This window comes from Scomber scombrus, chromosome 19 (genome assembly GCF_963691925.1).
Source record: "Scomber scombrus chromosome 19, fScoSco1.1, whole genome shotgun sequence".
Taxonomy (NCBI): Eukaryota; Metazoa; Chordata; class Actinopteri; order Scombriformes; family Scombridae; genus Scomber; species Scomber scombrus.
Genome location: NC_084988.1, coordinates 2,862,504 through 2,882,651, shown reverse-complemented (window position 1 = coordinate 2,882,651; position 20,148 = coordinate 2,862,504). Strand labels below are relative to the sequence as shown.

General features: G+C 37.6%; 3 protein-coding genes across 3 annotated transcripts in view; 2 read left to right on the top strand and 1 right to left on the bottom strand.

Moving 5' to 3' along the window:
• LOC134000619 (cytochrome c oxidase assembly factor 8) overlaps positions 1–1,737 on the top strand; it is a 14,917-nt gene extending 13,180 nt beyond the window's left edge. Inside the window, exons 4-5 of the mRNA XM_062440023.1 lie at positions 1–70; positions 1,602–1,737. Coding sequence (XP_062296007.1) covers positions 1–70; positions 1,602–1,725 — 194 coding nt within the window. The 3' untranslated portion in view covers positions 1,726–1,737. The remainder of the gene's footprint in view (positions 71–1,601) is intronic.
• Positions 1,738–5,451: 3,714 nt separating this feature from the next.
• Positions 5,452–10,497, bottom strand: yipf6 (Yip1 domain family, member 6). Its single transcript, XM_062440899.1, has 2 exons — positions 9,959–10,497; positions 5,452–8,858 (listed from the first exon to the last, which is right to left on the bottom strand). The coding sequence occupies exons 1-2, from the start codon at positions 10,295–10,297 to the stop codon at positions 8,511–8,513; spliced, it is 687 nt and encodes a 228-aa protein (XP_062296883.1). The 5' UTR covers positions 10,298–10,497; the 3' UTR covers positions 5,452–8,510.
• A 637-nt stretch (positions 10,498–11,134) lies between these two features.
• Positions 11,135–18,265, top strand: snapc1b (small nuclear RNA activating complex, polypeptide 1b). Its single transcript, XM_062440653.1, is given in 11 exon segments — positions 11,135–11,369; positions 12,333–12,489; positions 12,630–12,770; positions 13,479–13,583; positions 14,808–14,964; positions 15,199–15,257; positions 15,424–15,486; positions 16,384–16,413; positions 16,415–16,527; positions 16,694–16,761; positions 17,501–18,265. Coding segments are annotated over 11 exon segments (1,080 nt in total). The 5' UTR covers positions 11,135–11,217; the 3' UTR covers positions 17,536–18,265.
• The last annotated feature ends 1,883 nt before the right edge of the window (positions 18,266–20,148 follow it).

The window sequence follows — 20,148 nt, the reverse complement described above, 5'->3', positions numbered from 1 at the left end:
GTGAAGAAATGGCCGTGTTTTATAAAAGCTTTCTGGACACAAACAGAATACGACACGCAAATTATAACAAGTGAGTTATTTTACAGCAGAGTGTCTCACATGTCTTTAATGGAGAGTTAAAGAAAGGACCATGAGCAGCTCACCACGCCCCTTATCCACTGTCAGAAAGGTGCAGAAGGAGGTTTAAACAGGCATTTCCACTGTCTGAAGGTGTAAATCATCAATCTTTATGATATTATATTATACTGATTCAATGTTTGCAGATATCACAAAATCAGTGAGTGGATTAGTTTCAGGAGCACAGAGATCGATATGAGACGATATCATGACCACCTCCAATGAGTCTATTATTTTTTTAAATGAAAATAGACTTCCTGTTTACTATGAAGCGCCACATTTTGATATATTGAGCTTTAAAATGTTCACATCCTATAAAACAGGGGTGTCAAACATGCGGCCCCGCGGGTCAGAACCGGCCCACTTTCCTTCCTTCTTCCCTCCTTCTTCCCTCCCTCCCTTTCTTCCATCTCTCTTTCCTGTCTTATTTTCCTTCCTTCCTTCCTCCCTTCCTTCCTTCTTTCCTGTCTTCTTTTCCTTCCTTCCTTTTTTCCTTCCTGTCTTCTTTTCCTTTATTCCATCCGTCCTTCCTTTCCTTCTTTCCTTCCTTCCTTCCTTCCTTCCTTCCTTCCTTCCTTCCTTCCTTCCTTCTTTCCTTCCTTCCTTCCTTCCTTCCTTCTGTTCATCTGTCCTTTCTTCCTTCCATCTTTCCTTCTTTCCTTCCCTTCTTTCCATCTGTCCTCCCTCCTTTTCTTCCATTTTTCCTTCCTTCCTTCCTTCCTTCCTTCCTTCCTTCATTCCTTCCCTCCCTCCTTATTTTCCTTCCTTCCTTTTTTCCTTCCTGTCTTCTTTTCCTTTATTCCATCCTTCCTTCCTTTCCTTCCTTGCTTCCTCCTTCTGTTCATCTGTCCTTTCTTCCTTCCATTTTTCCTTCCTTCCTCACTCCCTCCTTATTTTCTTTTCTTATTTTTTGCTTCTCTTTCTAAACTGCAGAGGAAAAAAACGATTCAGATTTCAGACAGTTTATATCTGATGAAAGACTCGTCTCTATAATCCAGCTGCAGACGTGTGACATCACAGCAGAGATACTCATCGCTCTCTCAGAGTCGTTTTTTATAGTTTTTGTGGATAAAAAGCTGCTCAAGATCTTCACAGACTTTTTCAGACTTTGATATTCTCATTGTGCATCAGTGCTATTATCTCATTGATCATTGAATCGATGTATCTTTACACCTCTAGTTTAACATCCTCCTTTAGATTAGCAATATTCCCCAGAACAGGAACAAATCAAACACTTTACATCCTGGTCAACAGGCAGCATAATATCTGAAGAGGAAAAGAATCAAATGAAAATACAGAACATATAAACTTGAATTATCTGCCCTCATTTTAAGGTGTCGCTCTTCTACTTCCCCTCCCGTCTTTTCTGTTAATATTTAAGACATTGAGCAGACTGAAGACCAATATTTATTTATGTGTTTTACAGGTTGAACTAATTAAATCTGTTAAGTCACATCAGTTTTCTCTTTCTTTTTTCTTTTTAGGGAATGGTATCGACGTAACTTCACCATCACCTTTCTTATGGCCCGAGTCGCCCTTCTCAACGTATGGAGGAATGTAACCGATAAACACAAGAAGAAGAAGAGCAGCAGCACTCCTACAGCCTGATCATCAATAAACCCTCCGACCCTCATCACAAGTGTCTGGCTTCATTTTTGTGTGTTTAACTTTTATTTTCTTGTGTTTAATTTGCAATGAAATTATAAAACTATGACTCGTATCTGATGTGAGATCAGCAGCTTTAGATTAATTAATACATTTCACTGCTAACCTGGAGAGAGACAGAATAACAGACTGTAGTTTTGACAGTTCCTTCCTCCCTTCCTTCCTTCTTTCCTGTCTTATTTACCTTCCTCCCTTCCTTCCTTCTTTCCTGTCTTATTTACCTTCCTTCCTTCTGTTCATCTGTCCTTCCTTCCTTCCATCTTTCCTTCTTTCCTCCCTCCCTTCCTTCCTTCCTTCTTTCCTGTCTTATTTTCCTTCCTTCCTTTTTTCCTTCCTTTCTTCTTTTCCTTTATTCCATCCTTCCTTCCCTCCCTTCCTTCCTTCTGTTCATCTGTCCTTCCTTCCTTCCATCTGTCCTCCCCTTCTTTCCTTCCATTTTTCTTTCCTTCCTTCCTTCCTTCCTTCCTCCCTCTCTTTTTATTTTCCTTCCTTCCTTTTTTCCTTCCTTTCTTCTTTTCCTTTATTCCATCCTTCCTTCCCTTCCTTCCTTCCTTCTGTTCATCTGTCCTTCCTTCCTTCCATCTTTCCTTCCCTTCTTTCCATCTGTCCTCCCCTTCTTTTCTTCCATTTTTCTTTCCTTCCTTCCTTCCTTCCTTCCTTCCTTCCTTCCTCTCTCTTTATTTTCCTTCCTTCCCTTTTTCCTTCCTGTCATCCTTCCTTCCTTTCCTTCCTTCCTTCCTTCCTTCTGTTCATCTGTCCTTTCTTCCTTCCATCTTTCCTTCCTTCTTTCCTTCCTTCCATCTGTCCTCCCTTCTTTTCTTCCATTTTTTTCCTTCCGTCCTTCCTTCCTTCCTTCCTTCCTCCCTCTCTCTTTATTTTCCTTCCTTCCTTTTTTCCTTCCTGTCTTCTTTTCCTTTATTCCATCCTTCCTTCCTTCCTTCCTTCCTTCTGTTCATCTGTCCTTTCTTCCTTCCATCTTTCCTTCCTTCTTTCCTTCCTTCCATCTGTCCTCCCTCCTTTTCTTCCATTTTTCCTTCCTTCCTTCCTAGACAGAATAACAGACTGTAGTTTTGACAGTTCGGGGAGGGTTAGTTAACTTCTTTGGGTGTCTCTCGGCTGCTCTCACCTCCACGAGTCTGAACCAAACACAGGGTTTATTTTTATCCCATGAAAGGAGGGCATGTTGTTCTATAACCTAAACAAGTAGACTCCAACCCTGGAGAGCTGCTGCCCTGCATATTATAGGTATCACCTCACTCTAACACACCTGACTCTAATAATTAACTCGTTATCAAGCAGCTGAAGCTCGTTAAGGGCCTGATAACGAGTTAATTATTAGAATCAGGTGTGTGTGTGTGTGTGTGTTTGGACATTTGAGGTAACGTTTAAATTTCTATTATGTCGTAATACATTTTGAGTGTAATGTAATGTGTTAAATGTGAAGTTTATAATGAGAAAAAACACATTTTAATCCCTTTTTTAAAATAAATTAAGTTTTTATAACAGCACAATATGTAAAATGAGTAAATTTATATCTTAAAATTTTAGTTTGCATTTTCTTTTGATTGTTGATTCTTGCATTGTCATTCTTCTTGATTTAATTGGATTCACCAGAAACTAAACATTCAATAATCATTTTAAACACTATAAAACATTTCCACTCTTTTCCTGCAAGACTTCACATAATGTATACATATATTTAAAAAAACTATAAAATTAGGTTACCAAAAAAGTGCATTCATGAATTCATTAAAGCATCTAGAATAAAAAATAAATAAACCATCAATTTTTTTTAATTTTTTTGCTTTTATTTTCCTTTTAACTTTGTTATATTTTCATTCTTAATTTATGACAGTGTGGAGTGAAATCTGAATTGAAACAGTGAAATAATAAACAACAACAACATAAATGATTTAAAAGGTTAATGAATAAACTGCAGAGTGTGAAGTGAAGAAGTAAAGAGAACATGTGATCACCTGCTGATCAAATATAGTTTAATTCTTTTCATTCGTTGATGTCAGTGATGAGTACAGATAAATTAAAAGGAAATCAACAGAAATGATTAGAGAGAAACACAGAGAGGAAAGATCATTAAAGGACAGAACAGCTGCAGGATCATCAGGGTGTTGAGTTCACTTTATTCAAGGTGAAATATTCATATGATAAAAGGTTTTTTAACTTTATTTTGTCGCCTTTTATCGTTTCCTACAATTCCCAGAATGCTTCTTTAATCCCACAGAGAGCGTCTGCAGAGAGTTGATGCTTTTAATCATGAAAAAACACAGTGAAGTGTGATCAATCAACTGTGTTTTAGGATCATAAAAGTGAAATTTAAACCAAAGCTGCATCAATTAATCAATTAGATGATCGACTAGAAATTAACCAGCAACTATTCTGATAATCAAATAATCCTTTAAATCATTTTTCATGCAAAATATTTAAACTTTCTCCTCTTATAAAGCGTCTTAAATGAGTCATTTTTCTCAATATCAAGGCTGCAACTAACGATTATATTCATTATTGATTAAACTGTCGATTATTTTCTTAATTTAATGAATCATTTAATCAATAAAAAGTCAGAAAACAGAGAAAATGTTTTTATATTTCCAGTTTATCTTCATGTATGAGAAAGAAAAGCTTTAAATTGTCACATTTGAGAAGCTGAAACTAGATGAAAAAAAGACTATAATGATTATTTGATCATCAGAATAATTGCCAATTAATTCTGTGTTGATCGACTCTGAACATTAAATTTAATATTTGCTGTTATTAGTTTGTCTTTTCTTAGTGACTCAACTGCTGCACCAAAAAAAAGTGTTAAAAAGTTAAATTAGGTCAATAATAAATCAATGAATAAATGAATAAAACCATGAAAATCATCAGTCGCATCAGTCGAACTTCCAATTAAAGAAAATAAAAAGTCATCACCTTCATCCTCTAAACACAAACCCACAGTTATTGATGTTAAACTGCAGTTCAGTGAAGAAGCTCTCTCTCTCTTTCTTTCTAAGAGGGACTGACAGATCAAATCCTGATGTTTGCAGCTGTTTCTGGTATCAGAAATACCCGAATATGACTAAACATGCTGCCTGTAACTGCTCAGTAGTCTGATGATTAGATATTAATTCATTAGAGAGTTTTATGACGGATTTTTAAAGAGAAGAAACAAAACAATCCTCTTATTATTTCTCTCCTAACATGATGAACTCTGACCTCTTTACTGATAGTTATCTGCAGTTTTGATAATATAATGTATATTTGGATACATTTATATTGTTTATTTCACCTCTCTCTTATCTTTCTTTTCTCTCTCTCTCCTTTTTTTGTATTTGAATTGAAGCTAGAGCTCAAAGAAGCCAAATTTCACTGCCTTCAGAGTTGCTGTGCATGTGATTATAAAGCTCTTACATCTTGAAAGTTTCCTCTTTCATTTCACATCAAATTGACCTCAAACAAACTCTCACAATACTTTCTGTCCCTTTAACTCAACGCTGACTGTCTGCTGACTCCCAACATGCACATAAAGTAAGAAGGGAGGAAATAATTAACCTGATAATCAGACGTGACTCTTTTATTCTTCTACTTGAATCACTGGATGGAAAAATCAGAGATGTGAGAAGAGACTGAGAAACAAAACATTCAGAAACAAAAACACATCACAGATTGGAGTTAGGATTTTTGGCTCTGAATCAAAAGTTTAATTTGAGAAAAGAAATAATAATAATAATAATAATAATAATACTACAGAATCAACATCCAACACGTGACGATGTCTTAAATCGAAAATAGATATATAAAATATATTAAATGTTAAAAATGCAAACAGTAGTGTGTGAATCAGCCTCGATGTTCACTGGACACGAATATTAGAGGCAGACAATTAATCAGCAACTAATTTGATAACTTTATTTATTTAAAGTCATTTAAAGGGTTGCAACTAATGATTATTGTTCATTATTGATTAAAATGTTGATTATTTTCTCATATTAATGAATCATTTAATCAATAAAATGTCAGAAAACAGTGAAAATGTTTTTATATTTCCAGTTTATCTTCATGTATGAGAAAGAAAAGCTTTAAATTGTCACATTTAAGAAGCTGAAACTAGATCATTTCTGGTATATTCGCTAAAAATCCAACTATAACGATTATTTTATTATCAGAATAGTTGCTTTCCGGAAGTAAATTTAATATTTGCTGTTATTAGACTGTTTTTCGGACAAAATTAGACATTTGATGACATCACTTTTTGACATGAAACATAGCATTTTTTGATAATTTGAAGTTATTCGTAGTAAAAAATTGTCTTGTTCAAACTTCTCAAATGTAAAAATTTGCTGTTTTTCCTCATTTTAGACAGAAAAAAGAAACCTGATTTCATTTTAACTGTTTTCTGATGTTAAGATTAAATGATTAATTGATATTTAGCCAATTAATCAATCATGTAAAGAATAATTAGTTATAGCATCAAATTACATCAGCCTCACTCAACTTTTAGTATATTTTCACTTCACCTACAGTTCTGTCATTTTACTTAATGGTTCTTTATAAGTCTTAGTTTAATCCTTTATGTCTTCATGTTCCTGTTTGTGCTCCTCATTTATTTCCATGTTCTGTGTATCACATCTCTCATGTATGAAATTTACAATATAAGTTAAAGTTATTATTATTATTATTTGTGCGTCTGGTGTCTTTTTGTCTTTTTGCATGAAATTCCCCTGAATGTGTATAAATGCCTGTTTTTATTCTACAAATGACGATGATTTGTAATATTTGCTGATGCATTTCATTTTGTTGTCGGCTTTGTCGTCGCATACAAACAGCAAAAGAAAAAAAAAATAGCATTTGGTGGTTTATTCAGCTACTTTTGTTGTGCAACTATTCAGGAAAAGAAGAAAAAAAACAGGAAATAAAGAAGAGCGTCATGCTGCGTACAGTCTTTAAAATAATTAAAGTAAAAACCACAAACATAAAACAACTCGTCCTCTAATGAAAAAAAAAAACACAGAATAGGTTGAAAATTCAGGCTGGAAAACGACTCATAGTTACATTTACGCCATCTAGTGGTCGTTGTAATTATGACAGGTGATTCCTCTTACTCCTCCTACTTTCATTACTTTACCTGTGATAATTACATTTAATTCAATTTAAATTCACACCAAACTCGCTAAACCTTCCACGTGGACCTTACTCACTCTTTTCAAAGAGGACTAACAGGGACTGGGAGCTAACCAGAGAGTAACATGATAGTCGTGGTTCGAGGGAAACTGGGACAACTGGGAAGGAAATACCTGCTCTGTCTGAGTGTTATTTCTGTAGTGTGCTGTTGCACCTCAGAGCCAATAAAACATTGTTAAAAAAAGGAAAAAGAAAAGGTGATTTCCTATCAGGTGGAGGGAGGTAGAAAGGATGGATAGTTTGCAGACATGAAAAAAAGGCAAAAAAAAGTGTCTTATTCCTGTGAAAGACACCTTTAACCCTCCTGTTGTCCTCGAGTCAAAGAAGGAAAAGAGGAAGGAAGGAAGGAAGGGAAGGAAGGAAAGACAGAGGAAAGAAGGAAGGAAGGAAGGTAGGAGGGAGGGAGGAAAGAAGGAACGAGGGAGGGAGGGCAAAAGGAAAAGAGGAAGGGAGGAAGGAAGGAAAGAAGGACAGATGAAAGAAGGAAGGGACTAAGGTAGGGGGAGGAAAGAAAGAGAGAAGGAGGGAGGGAGGGAAGAAGCAAGGAAGGAAGGAGAAAAGGAAAAGAGGAAGGGAGGTAGGAACGAAAGAAGGACAGAGGAAAGAGGGAAGGGAGGAAGATAGGGGGAGGAAAGAAAGAGAGAAGGAGGGAGGGAAGAAAGAGAGGAAGGAAGGAAGGAGGAAAGAAGGGGGATGGAGGAAGGAAAGAAGGAAGGGAAGGAAGGAAGGGAGGAATGAAGGAACAGTCAAAACAGACGGGGTCAATTTGACCCGGGAGGACAACACAAGGGTTAATTTCAACGCTGTTTTATGTCGTGATTCGCTGTAACTCAGGTGTCCAAACCCTCATTTTTACCTAATCAGACCTTAACCACAGCGCTGTCACACCATAAAACATTAAATTATAAAACTGTCCCGTGGGTGCGTTCGTCTGGTCCCCATCAGTCCACTAGAGGGCGCTGACAACACTCATATATGTCGTTTTTTGGGGGAATTATTAAAAAATAAAACCTATTCTGTTGTTTTAGACCGACGATAAATGAGCTGAAAACGTAAATATAGTTAGTTTACTTGTTGAGATACAAGCTGCCGCCTCCAGTGGATGTTTCTATTTTGCTTTTCAGACTGTATGAAGTGTCAAACACGTCCCGAGTGAATAACAAAAGAATAATTGTAGCCCTGCTTTTTTTTTTTTTTTGCTCCTCAAACATTCATTGAGCGTTTTCTATTTACAAGCCTTCAGACTTTTATTTTTGCACATCATGTAGGAGACAAAACTGGAAAAATATGAACATATTCATCCGCTTTTTTACTCCCTCCCCTCGTCTCCCAACTGGACTTGGTCATTCCCCCTCCTGAAAAGAGTCCTGTGAGTCTAAAATACTTATTTTCTTCTTTTTTTTTTTAATCATCAGGACCCAGAAACACTCACAGTCAAGTTCAGTAGTCATTCATCTTCGTCCAAAAAAAGGCAGATTCTGGTGTTGGTTTGAGTTCTGTCACTCTTTTACTATCAGTTCAAACTCAAATCCGGTTCTTCCAGTTGTCTCCTACTGCGACGGCGAGAACGTCAGGACCATCCAGCCGATCACGAAGTAGAAGAGGAACACCGGGTAGACCACCAGCGCCTTGCGGTTGGGCGGCTGGCTGTCGGCGAGGAAGGCCGTGGAGGCGAAGGTGGACCAGCTGAAGGAGGCGATGACGACCGCCAGCCGCACGGCGAAGCTGACGGTGCCCGAGCCGCCGATCAGGACGATCCGACACACTGCCATGGCAACGGTCAGAGGCATGATGCAGTAACCAAGCACGCACAGGCTCTGGAAGAAAGAGATGGTGCCGCCCAGCAGCTTGGAGTTGAGGGTGATGATGATGGAGCCGAACCAGACGATGACGAAGACCTGAGAGGAGGGAGTTTATTAAAAGTTAGTGTTGAGTCAGCAGAGATGAATGACATTTCATTTGTCTCTGAATGGGCAGAATACCTGTCTGCTGTAGATCCAAAGAAATTATAATAAAACAGTCTTGGCATTATCAATACACTTTTAAACCAACTTAACATCAATACCCTTCTTCTTCTTTTTTTTGCCACATTGAGTACTTTCTTATAATTTATTACATATGTATACATATTATTGTTTTATTAGTATAACTTCTGGGTATTTATGGTGATACATTTCCATTGAATAGTCAGAGGTGTTGAGTGTTTATGTATCAGCTGTTAGCCAAGCAGTTTCCTGTGAAGGACCAATAAAGTATCTATCTATCTATCTATCTATGTATCTATCTATCTATCTATCTATCTATCTATCTATCTATCTATCTATCTATCTATCTATCTGAGTTCTGGGCAATATATTGATATTATAATCGATATCGTGATATGAGACTAGATATCATCTCAGAATTTGGATAACGTAATATTGTAATATGGCATAAGTGTCTTTCCTGGTTTTAAATGTTGCATTACAGTAAAATGATGTAATTTTCTGAACTAACCAGACTGTTGTAGCTGTTCTATTATCTGCATTTACCCACTTAGTCATTATATCCACATTACTGATTGTGAAAGCACCGATAATCATCACTAAAATATCGATATCGAGGTATTTGGTGAAAAATATCGATATATCTGATTCTTCCCACATCGCCCAGCCCTAACTATAATAATAATAATCAGGTATAAGCCCCTACTACAATTAGGACTGGGCAATAAATGAATATTTTATCGATATCGTCTTAGAATTTGAATATGGTAATATCATGATACGGAATAAGTGTCTTTTCCTGCTTTTAATGGTCATTTTCTGAACTTTATATACTTTTCTATTATCTGCCTTTATCCACTTAGTCATCATATCCACATTATTGATTGTGAAAGCACCGATAATCATCACTAAAATATCGATATCGAGGTATTTGGTGAAAAATATCGTGATATCTGATTCTTCCCACATCACCCAAACCCTAACTATAATAATAACACAAATATGTTGGTTACCTCAGCGAACTGCGGGCCTCCCTGCTCCTCGCTGTCTGCAGCTCCTCCCTGCAGCAGCAGAGCCAGAGTCACGCAGAGCAGCAGCGGGCCCCACAGGTCCCAATCCCGCAGCAGCGCGGAGCTCCTCTGCGGGTACAGCACATGGATGAACTTGTTCCCCACGGCCCGCAGGTCCCGCAGGATCGTCTCCTTCACCGGTTCGTCCAGCGTGGAGAACTCATCGTCCCTCCTGGAGGAGCCGATGGGGACGGAGATGTCTCCCTCCACCGGGATGTCCTCCGAGATGGAGACATCGGACAGTCCTGCGAACGGCCTGCTGGCCTCCTGCGCTGTGGCCATGGAGCTCTGCAGAGCTTCACCGGGGTTTACCGGGTTTTACCGAGCTTTACCGGGGATCCGGGGAGTTTACCCGACACAACACGACCTGTTTACGGCCTTCACAACAACACAGAGACGGTAAATGTCTCCTACAGCTGCGGGATCAGCTCCGGTTGATCCGGATCGACAACTAGTCTGAAGACCTTCTGCTCCACGTCACCTGAGGATTGTTTACTTCCGCAGCACGTAAGTTACGTAACCAACGGAAACGGACGTACATCCGTTTGCTGCATTCAAGTGCAGCTGCTGAAGTCGGAACAAGGCAAGGCAGCTTTATTTATTACAACAACAACAACAACAATAACAATAATATTAATAATAATATTAATAAAAACAATAACAATAACATATCATTAATATCATTTAATGTTTGATTGTTTTGTTGTTTTAATTTGTCTTTGATTCAGTAAAGCGTCTTTGAGTTTTGTTAAAAGCGCTCTATAAGTTAAATTTATTATTATTATTATTATTATTATTATTATTATTATTATTATAACAATAATAAGATTCAAGATTATTTTTATTGTCATTCAAACACCATTTTAGTGCAGAACGATACGTTGCATAGGCTTCACCATCAAAAACAAGAAAATACACCAAAGACACCTTCAGTCATCAAGTAAAGTGCAGCAGTTTTAAGCATTAAAAAAGTATAAAAGATATAAAAAGGGCAACAACATATAAAAGGAATATAAATATTTCAAGTAATGGATAAAAAAACAATGTTAGAGGTCTGAGGCCTTCTTCTACTATGGTCCCTGAACGTCTCATGAGCGCAGACTGATGTTGTAATAAAGCTGCGACAGTCTTAGTGGAGTCGTGTTTACATCCCTGCCTGCTGTAATTCAGGTTCAGGACTGGTTTTAGGGGTAATAATAATAATGGGTCCTCCTGTGCGTGAGATGAACGACTGCAGGAAAGCAGTGAAAGAAGACTGTGAGCAGCTGCTGAGCCGCTACAAGAAGACTGACTCAGTCCGCTTCCAGGTGTTCTGCAACATCTGGAAAGAGAGCAAGTTTGAGCAGATATTCTAGTAAGTTTCCTCCTTAAATATTCACATTTTTCTCTGCGATAAAGTATTATTGATTATGTGTTTAAAGTCCTGATTAATAGTAGTATTTATCGTGATACATAGCCGCAGGTTTGTATATTATATATGTTGTTATTGCACCGGTGTTACATCGTATTTGGTCACCCATCAGATTCTGTGACCTGCAGTGTTAAAATAACTTCCAGATCCTTTTAGGTCAGTGGTTCTGAACCTGTTCCACTGTAGAGGGTCAAGGACCCCAAAACTGACACCAATGAGATCAGGAACCCTCGTCTGATAAGATTTGTGCTTTTAGATGTTTTATTACAGAAAGTGTATGAATACCATCACCAAAATATATGATGGTGATACTTTATTGGTGGCAGAGTACTTTCTGTCACTGTGTTACTTATGGATGAAGTTAATGGAAATAACTTATTACCTTTATAGCTGGGACCCCAGACTCTACTTTAAGAACCACTGCTTTAGACTAGATAAGTAAAAGTATTAATACCACAGTGTAAAAATACTTAATCACAAGTAAAATCCTGCATTTAAAATCTTAACTTTTCTTTAGTCATCTAAGATTGTACTGAACATCTTTTAGTTGTTGACTACTGTTGATGACGATGATCAACATATTCTGACAATTTAAAGACTAATTAAGTAATTTATTGATGGAGAAAATAAAAAAAACAGATTAATTGTGATTGAAAATAATCCCTTAGTTGCAAGCTAGAATAAGTCATGAGGTAATTGTTGCTTGAAAGTATTTAGAATAATTACATAATTATAAGTAGTAATGAATATGTGAGAAACTTACTTAAATGACATGATTATGAGAATTAAGCTCAGTGACTTTTCTGAATTAAAAAAGTAACCTTTTTTAAAAAATGATATGTTGTATAATAATTGTGTCTAATGTTTACTGTTGTGTAATAATTTAACCCATTGTTGTTGTTTCAGCGGCACTTTGCAGCACGAGAAGCGAAGGTTCAGTCGCCTGCTTCTGGAAACGGCGTACAACTACTTCCTGCCTCCGTTCAGCTTCCAGATCAGAGTTGGAGGACTTTACCTGCTGTACAGTCTGTTTCACTGTCAGAACGCCTCGCCTCCAGAGCAGGTACGCAACACACACACGCACACACACACACACACACACACGTGCACACAGGGATGCATTACACTGTTACAGGGTTTATTAAAGGGTTCAGTCACTTATTAAATCTGCTGATAGAGTTCTTCTCGTGTCTCTGGCTGCAGATCCGTGTGGCGTTAAAGGATTGGGAGGACGTGAAGAAGTTTGAGAAGGACGCTTTGAACGCTAAGCACTCCGACGTCGTCTTCATCTTCAGACAGCTGACGTTCCACAAAGCCTTTCACTTCACCGCCATGCCCACTCTGGTGAGCTGCTCATAAAGACACATTGAGATATTCATTCAAGAGTATGCTGTCATTATAATTATTGTAATTAAATGTAAACTAAAACTCACTCACAAACTACATGTTTATAGAAGCAAACAACAGCCATAATAATTTAAATCTTATGTGAAACGTACAAATATACAGTATGAAATTAAAATACTGAATTTACAGCACTGAAATGCATTTATCTGAATTTCTCTCTTCTGTGAAATGTCCAGAAATTTATTTAAAGTTGTGCAATTTTAAAAAGTTTAATCTGTTTGGTTTTTTTTTGGTTTTTATAAATTATTTCTTTGATATTGTCCTTTTTAAAACCTGTTTTTAATTTATTTTATTGTGACAGTAAATTCATGCATAAGACTAATATACTGTACACACATATCTTATATTATTATAATATCATTAATTGTCACTTATAGATGCTGACAGGTGGAGTTCTGGTTGTTAACAAAAACATTAATAAACAAAATGACATAATAGTGTCATTATAAATCATTTATTAACTGTTTATATATTGCTTATAAATGATAAATGACTTTATTCTTTGATTTAGTTTTTATTTTTGGCGTTCTTAATCTTCCATATTCACATTCATCTTTATGATCATTGTGTCTCCTCCTCCTCCTCCTCCTCCTCCTCCTCCTCCTCCTCTTTCTTCCTCCTCCTCCTCCTCTTCTCCTCCTGCAGCTTAAGTTTGATAAGAAGAGGAAGTTTGAAGGCTCAGTGTTGAGCGAGGAGTTCATGGAGCGAGCGTCTCGTCCGCAGGAGCTGATCAACATCGAGCTGCTGGAGGTGAGCTGAGACTCTTCTCCTCCTCTTCTTTCTCCTCCTTTTCTTTCTCCTCTTCTTCTTTCTCCTCCTCTTCTTTCTCCTCCATCTCCTCCTGCTCTTCCTTCTCCTCTTCTTTTCCTCCCCCTCCTCCTCTTCCTTCTCCTCCTTGTCTTCTTTCTCCTCTTCCTCTTCCATCTCTCCTCCCTCCTTATATTGCTTCTCCTCCATTTCCTCCTCCTCCTCCTCTTCCCTTCTCCTCTCTTCCTTCTCCCCCTCCTCTTCTTTCTCCTCCTCTTCATTTCCTTGTCCTCCGTCTCCTTTTCCTTCTCTTGTACTCCTTCTCCACTTCCTTCTCCTCTTCCTTCTCCTCCTCCTCTTTTTTCTCCTCCTATTCCTTCTCTTCCTCCTCCTCTTCCTTTTTCCTTGTCCTACCTTCTCTTCCTTCTCCTTCTCCTCCTCCTCCTCCTCCTCCTCCTTCTCTTCCTCCTCCTCTTCCTTTTCCTTGTCTCCTTCTCTTCCTTCTCCTTCTCCTCCTCCTCTTCTTCTCCTGCTCCTCTTCTTTCTCCTCCTCGCTCCTCCTCCTCCTCCTCCTCCTCCTCCTCCTCTTCTTTCTCCTGCTCCTCTTCTTTCTCCTCCTCCTCCTCATCCGTCTCCTCCTCCTCTTCTTTCTCCTGCTCCTCTTCTTTCTCCTCCTCCTCCTCCTCCTCCTCTTCCTTCTCCTCCTCCTCTTCTTCTCCTGCTCCTCTTCTTTCTCCTCCTCCTCCTCTTCCTTCTCCTCCCCCTCTTCTTTCTCCTGCTCCTCTTCTTTCTCCTCCTCCTCCTCATCCTTCTCCTCCTCCTCTTCTTTCTCCTGCTCCTCTTCTTTCTCCTCCTCCTCCTCATCCTTCTCCTCCTCCTCTTCTTTCTCCTGCTCTCTTCTTTCTCCTCTCCTCCTCTTCCTTCTCCTCCTCCTCTTCTTTCTCCTGCTCCTCTTCTTCTCCTCCTCCTCCTCATCCTCTCCTCCTCTTCTTCTTTCTCCTGCTCCTCTTCTTTCTCCTCCTCCTCCTCCTCTTCCTTCTCCTCCTCCTCTTCTTTCTCCTGCTCCTCTTCTTTCTCCTCCTCCTCCTCTTCTTTCTCCTCCATCTCCTCCTCCTCTTCCCCCTCCATTTCCTTTTCCTCTTCCTTCTCCTCCTCCTCCCTCCTCCTCCTCCTCCTCCTCCTCCTCCTCCTCCTCATAAAGAGATGCTATGATGTGTCTTCTTGCAGGAACTCTCAAACGTTCATGACATCTACGAGAAGATGAAGGTTTCTGTAGCGTCAGCGTCAGAACAGCCGCCTTCATCCGTCGACCTGATCAGGAAAGATCTCGTCCCTCAGCTCCGCGCACCGTTATGGATTTTCTACAAGTGGCAGCAGAGGAGGAGGTGAGATTTTCAGTTTCTCTAAGACAAAATATATACATTGTTTCTTCACATTATAAATAATATAGTAAGAGAGAGTTTGATATTGTTATTGCATGTTTTTATTTTCCATCGTATATTACGTTAATGTGAGCTGCATTACTTGTATGAAAGGTGCTATACAAATAAAGTTATTATGTTTTTTATACTTTTTAAATCTGTTTCTTCCTTAATAAGATGAAGTGTCTTGTCTTGTTAGGAAGGGGGTGGTGATGAAGATGAAGACAGCGGTGAGGGAACATCTACTCAGCAGGATGTGAGTTAGTTAAGCTCCTCGCTTTGTTCATTAATGCATCTCTGGCGCCTCCTGCAGGATGTTCAATGCTTTTTTATTTGTGCTGTTTTGTAAAGGAAGTTGTAATAATAGCGTGTCCCAGAGGGTGGCGCTGTTGACCGACTGCATGTTTTTTTTCTGCCCTCAGTGCTCCAGAAGAGCCAATCTCGTCGCCTCCATCAAGTCGAAGGCGTATGGGACCGCAGCCGAGGTTTGTGTTTCATAAAATTCACACCACTTCATCTCAAAATCCTAACTCTGTCGAACCAGAACGCACAAACATCAAACACACACTGTAAAAATCATCTTAAAACTGCCCATTAAAAAAATCATGATACTCTGCAATCTGTTCAGGATGAGCTTCAGTAAATGCACTTTGAAATAAGAGAAAAAAGACACTAGATGTTGGTTAATAAATGATATAAGTATGTATACGTTTTTACAGCTGCATCCATATCTGTGTGTAAGAAGACGCAACATGAAAACTGTGTGGAGCAAATTTCACCATCATGGTAAAAAAACACATGGTATCAATCAGAATGATGTCACTAAATCATCATTAGATCATATCAATCAAAATATTTCTTTGGCATCATCAATACATTTTGACTTTATTAAGGCTGAGGATTTCCAATCAACATAATAATGATATCCCTGAAACCGTGAAAACCCCCTCTATTCATTCAGATATGAAGAGATTTGTGCTGGATTGAAAACTTCTTGTCATAAAGACACAAAAGTGAACAACTGAATGGAAAACATAGCCTAACTTGTCCTGAAAAAAATCATAGTATGGCATGCATGGGTGACACATAAACTCATATTATTAATAAAGGAGCTTAAAAACATGCAGAAACACCCTGAGGTTCAAAGGGTTGAAATTATTTATATTAATGTTATCAGAGAGGTTTAGCTGCAGCTGCACAGCTTCACTAATATATGTAAATGTGTTGTTTTTAATTGTTGGAAAATGTATATTAGGAACAAATGTTAAGAAATCCCACAGGAAGACCCTAACCCTTTCATTTTCTAATAAAAAAAGAGGAATCAGTGTGAAGTTTGTTCAGAGTGCTAAATGCTTAAATGTGTTTGTGTTTGTTGCTCTCAGGCCTCAAAGTCCCGGCGTCATCGTCAGGTTACAGGTGGATTTCACCAGCAGCGTGTTCGGACCAGCGAAGCCTCCAGGTCGCATCAGGATAGTCAAACCGTCTCTGAAAGCCAGAACCAACGAAAGTTTAGACATCACCAGTAAATTCCTCCTATTACCTCACTATTAATACAATTAAAAACAACAGGAGAAAGCTGCTGCCAGATGGATGATTTAGTGATGGAATATTTCTACTTTGCTGTTTTGCGTATTTTTACTTAAGTACTTGAATGTTGTGTTAAAATGATGTTTTGTCTCCTGATCAGGTGACTTGTCTGAAGACGCCTCCGACATCCACTCATACCAGCGTTCTCACCACACTGGACTCTGCTCCTGAAGGTTCAACACATCATCACATTTCACAACTTTTCCTTTTACACTCATGTCAGTTTCATTCATAAAGGATCAATATGGGGCTTTACTCCCTTTAAAAGCTCTCTACATTAGTCTGTGTTCTCTGCTCTGTGTCTCTGAGTGTTGGGGAGAACCTGCTCGGGTATGTTAACATGCAAACATGCTAAATTGTGTTCGTGTTGATGGCAAAATATAATTCTTACACAATTTTGGATCAACAGACTGACATTGACATCCAACCAGAGCTGAAACAATTAGTCAATTAATCAATTAATCCATCGACAGAGACGTAATAATGTATTAATCAAGTCATTTTTCAAGTTGAAAATGCCAAATTTCCTCTAGTTTCATCCTTTTAATCTGCTGCTTTCTTTGTTATGTGATAATAAACTTAATATTTTAATACTCAGTTTGATACTTTATGCTGATTAATCAATTAATGAAAAGAATCATTCGCTGCAGCTTTACATTCAACTCCAGAGACGCTGCTTCGTTAGTTTAAAATGATTCAATAATCAGGATGAATCTTCTGACTTTTCCTCCTAACGCTGACTCATCATCATCTATATTCTACTGTAGATCACAAAATAATGTTATTATAAAACAATAAGAGAATCAACAGTGTTTATTTTTCTCTTTTGAAATGTTCACATGTTGAATTACTGACTTCTTTTCTTATATTGTGTTGTTATATTGTTTTCTCTTTTTTTTTTCTCCCCTTCAGAAAAACCAAAACAGCAGAGAAGATTCAAGTTGTGATGAAGACGACGCAGCAGTCGACCTTCATCCTGACCGCAGCTGCTGTTCAACGTTCAATAATGTTTGTTTTAAAATTCAGGTTTTAAATGATCTGTTTTTATATTCTGGGAATCTGTATCATAGCAAAAATGTGAATGTTTTTACATTTTAAAATGTTCTTTTATTTATTTGTTTGAGTTGAAAATCATAATGGATGTAAAGAAGACATGCAAAGCAGGCTGTTGAAGAAAAAATATGGTTGTAAAACTATTTGTATTTGCAAGAAATGTTAGAATATGTGAACAGAAACAGCTAAAGTAAGACTTTATTGTCCCAGTGGGAAACCAATAGATATATGCACATACATCCATCAATCACACATGTGCATTTTCATCAGAAAAAAGTTCACACATAGTAAAATATATAAATATATAACAGTGATCAATGATAAGAGAGACAGATACAGCATGCACATATGTCAGCCTCAGTGGTGTTAGAGGATTTTGGGTCTGAGAAGATTTTTTGGGTCAGTCTGATTATATTTGTTTGATGGACTGATATGATCATCACGGCTGTCTGTAAACGTCAGGAGATGAGTGCCTTTGACTGAACTATCAGGATACCGTAATACACAACACTAAAGGAAACAGTTACTTCATGCAGGTTTTTTTTTCCTCTTAAACCTTCTTATGTGAAATGTTAAAACTGGGTTCTGTGCTGCAGCTCGGCCTTCGTTATTGTCTCCACTGTTAAAAATATGTTGTCAAGTTTGTTTTATATAAAAATGCTTTTTCTACAAAGGTTTGTGTCTTTATTGTGTCTCATTTGATTCAGATTAGATAATGGGTGGATATGTTATAGATGCTAAATTTGTCCCTCAGTTTTTGTCTGAGGCTGTTTTTTAATGGTTGCAATGAAGGAAAATCGTAACTTTAATCTGGTTTTATTCAATGGGGGAAGAAACATTCAGATTTGTTATTTTACATTATTATTATGTTTTTTGAAATTCATTTATTTAATTGTTTTCTATGAATTTCAAATTGTCACAATATACTGTAATAATGTAAATCTGTACTACTGTAAATATTGTTATTCATTTACTTTAACTAATTACTATATTAATTAATTGTTATGTTGTATCACTGGGTGACACCTAATCGCATTACAAAAAATATTGTCATCACTGTATGACAATAAATAAAATATAAAATAAAATAAAACTACCATAATATATAAAACTCCCACATTTAATATCTAACTTAAGCCAAAAGTACATAAGTATCAGAAACTGTCTCTATTATCTCTTTACCACATTTATTGGCTACATTATGCATGTGGGATATAACACGTTAAATTACCAAGATTTAGTTGATCAAACATATATATAATATTTAAATTAAAGAAACATTTAGAGAAGGAAAGCAAGTACAAGGCTAGCTGTGACTAAGCAGCTTTAAGTGGATGTGTCCTCTCTTGCTTTGACTAGTTTTATGTTTTTAGTTGTGTTTAATTACACATTTAACATGTTTTGTATTTTAAATTATATTTTTATATGACATTAAAGTCTGTTTAATGTTAACAAGTCAGATTTTTGTCTTAACTGATGCAAGCTGTAGATAATTTAACTAATTAGCAACTTAGACATTAGCTACTGCTGTTGATGAATGAGGCGTTCAAAGACTATCAGATATTTGCGTTACAGACATATTCTCCAAATCCCTTAAATTTTTGATCAATTTAAGCAAGTGATATTGAAATATCAGGGGCAAAAATGATTGTTAAAGATGATTTTGAAATTTTTATTCACTAAATTTAGCAAACTCAAGTCGTTATACTCCTATCGAGTGTGGCGAACGTTCCTACAGTCCCTGAAGGCGTCTCCGTTCACCGCTATGTGGCTGCAGATTTGCGGGTCTGGAGGATGAGGAGCTGCGGGGAAGCTGCTGCAGCTGATCCGCCGGTCTCTCACTCGCTCCCGCTGACGGTCTGAGGGGGAAACAACCGCAGCCATGGCCTCAGACAGTAAGTACCAGCTTCTCTTCACCTTAAAATGTGGATATGTCTTTTCTCTCCACCCTGGTGTCGGTGCAGGAGAGATGGATGCTGTTTTCTCTCCTCCTCCTCCTCCTCTTGGTGTCTTTCTTGGGTTTGGTTGATTGAGAGCGACAGGATGTGTAGGCCAGTTTATCCTCTTTTTGCCCATTACTGTTGCTATTCTACCTTTTAGCCATATAGCTGCTATAATTGTGGCCTTTATCAATCACCAAATAAAGCAATAATTATGATATTGCTTCTTAATTCCTGCATGGTTGATGTTGTGTTATACTCTCTGAAGAGTTGATAGTTGCATCTTCATCACAGCCACTTCATGGCAGCATATTTTTTGCATATCTCATAATAAAAAAAATGGTGCCATTAAAGACTTAGATTATTAATGTAATTCATCACAGTATTTATAGCTTATTAGAAAATGTCTCATGTGCCTCTGTAATACAGGCCTGAAGAGAACCTGTGGTAGTGAGTGAGTTTATGCTATTTTACATCGTTTATTATTATTATTTTAATGCCATTATTAAGATGTAATATTCCTGTCATGCTGTTAAAGGTGCTTACAGTTTTGCTGTGATATCAGAC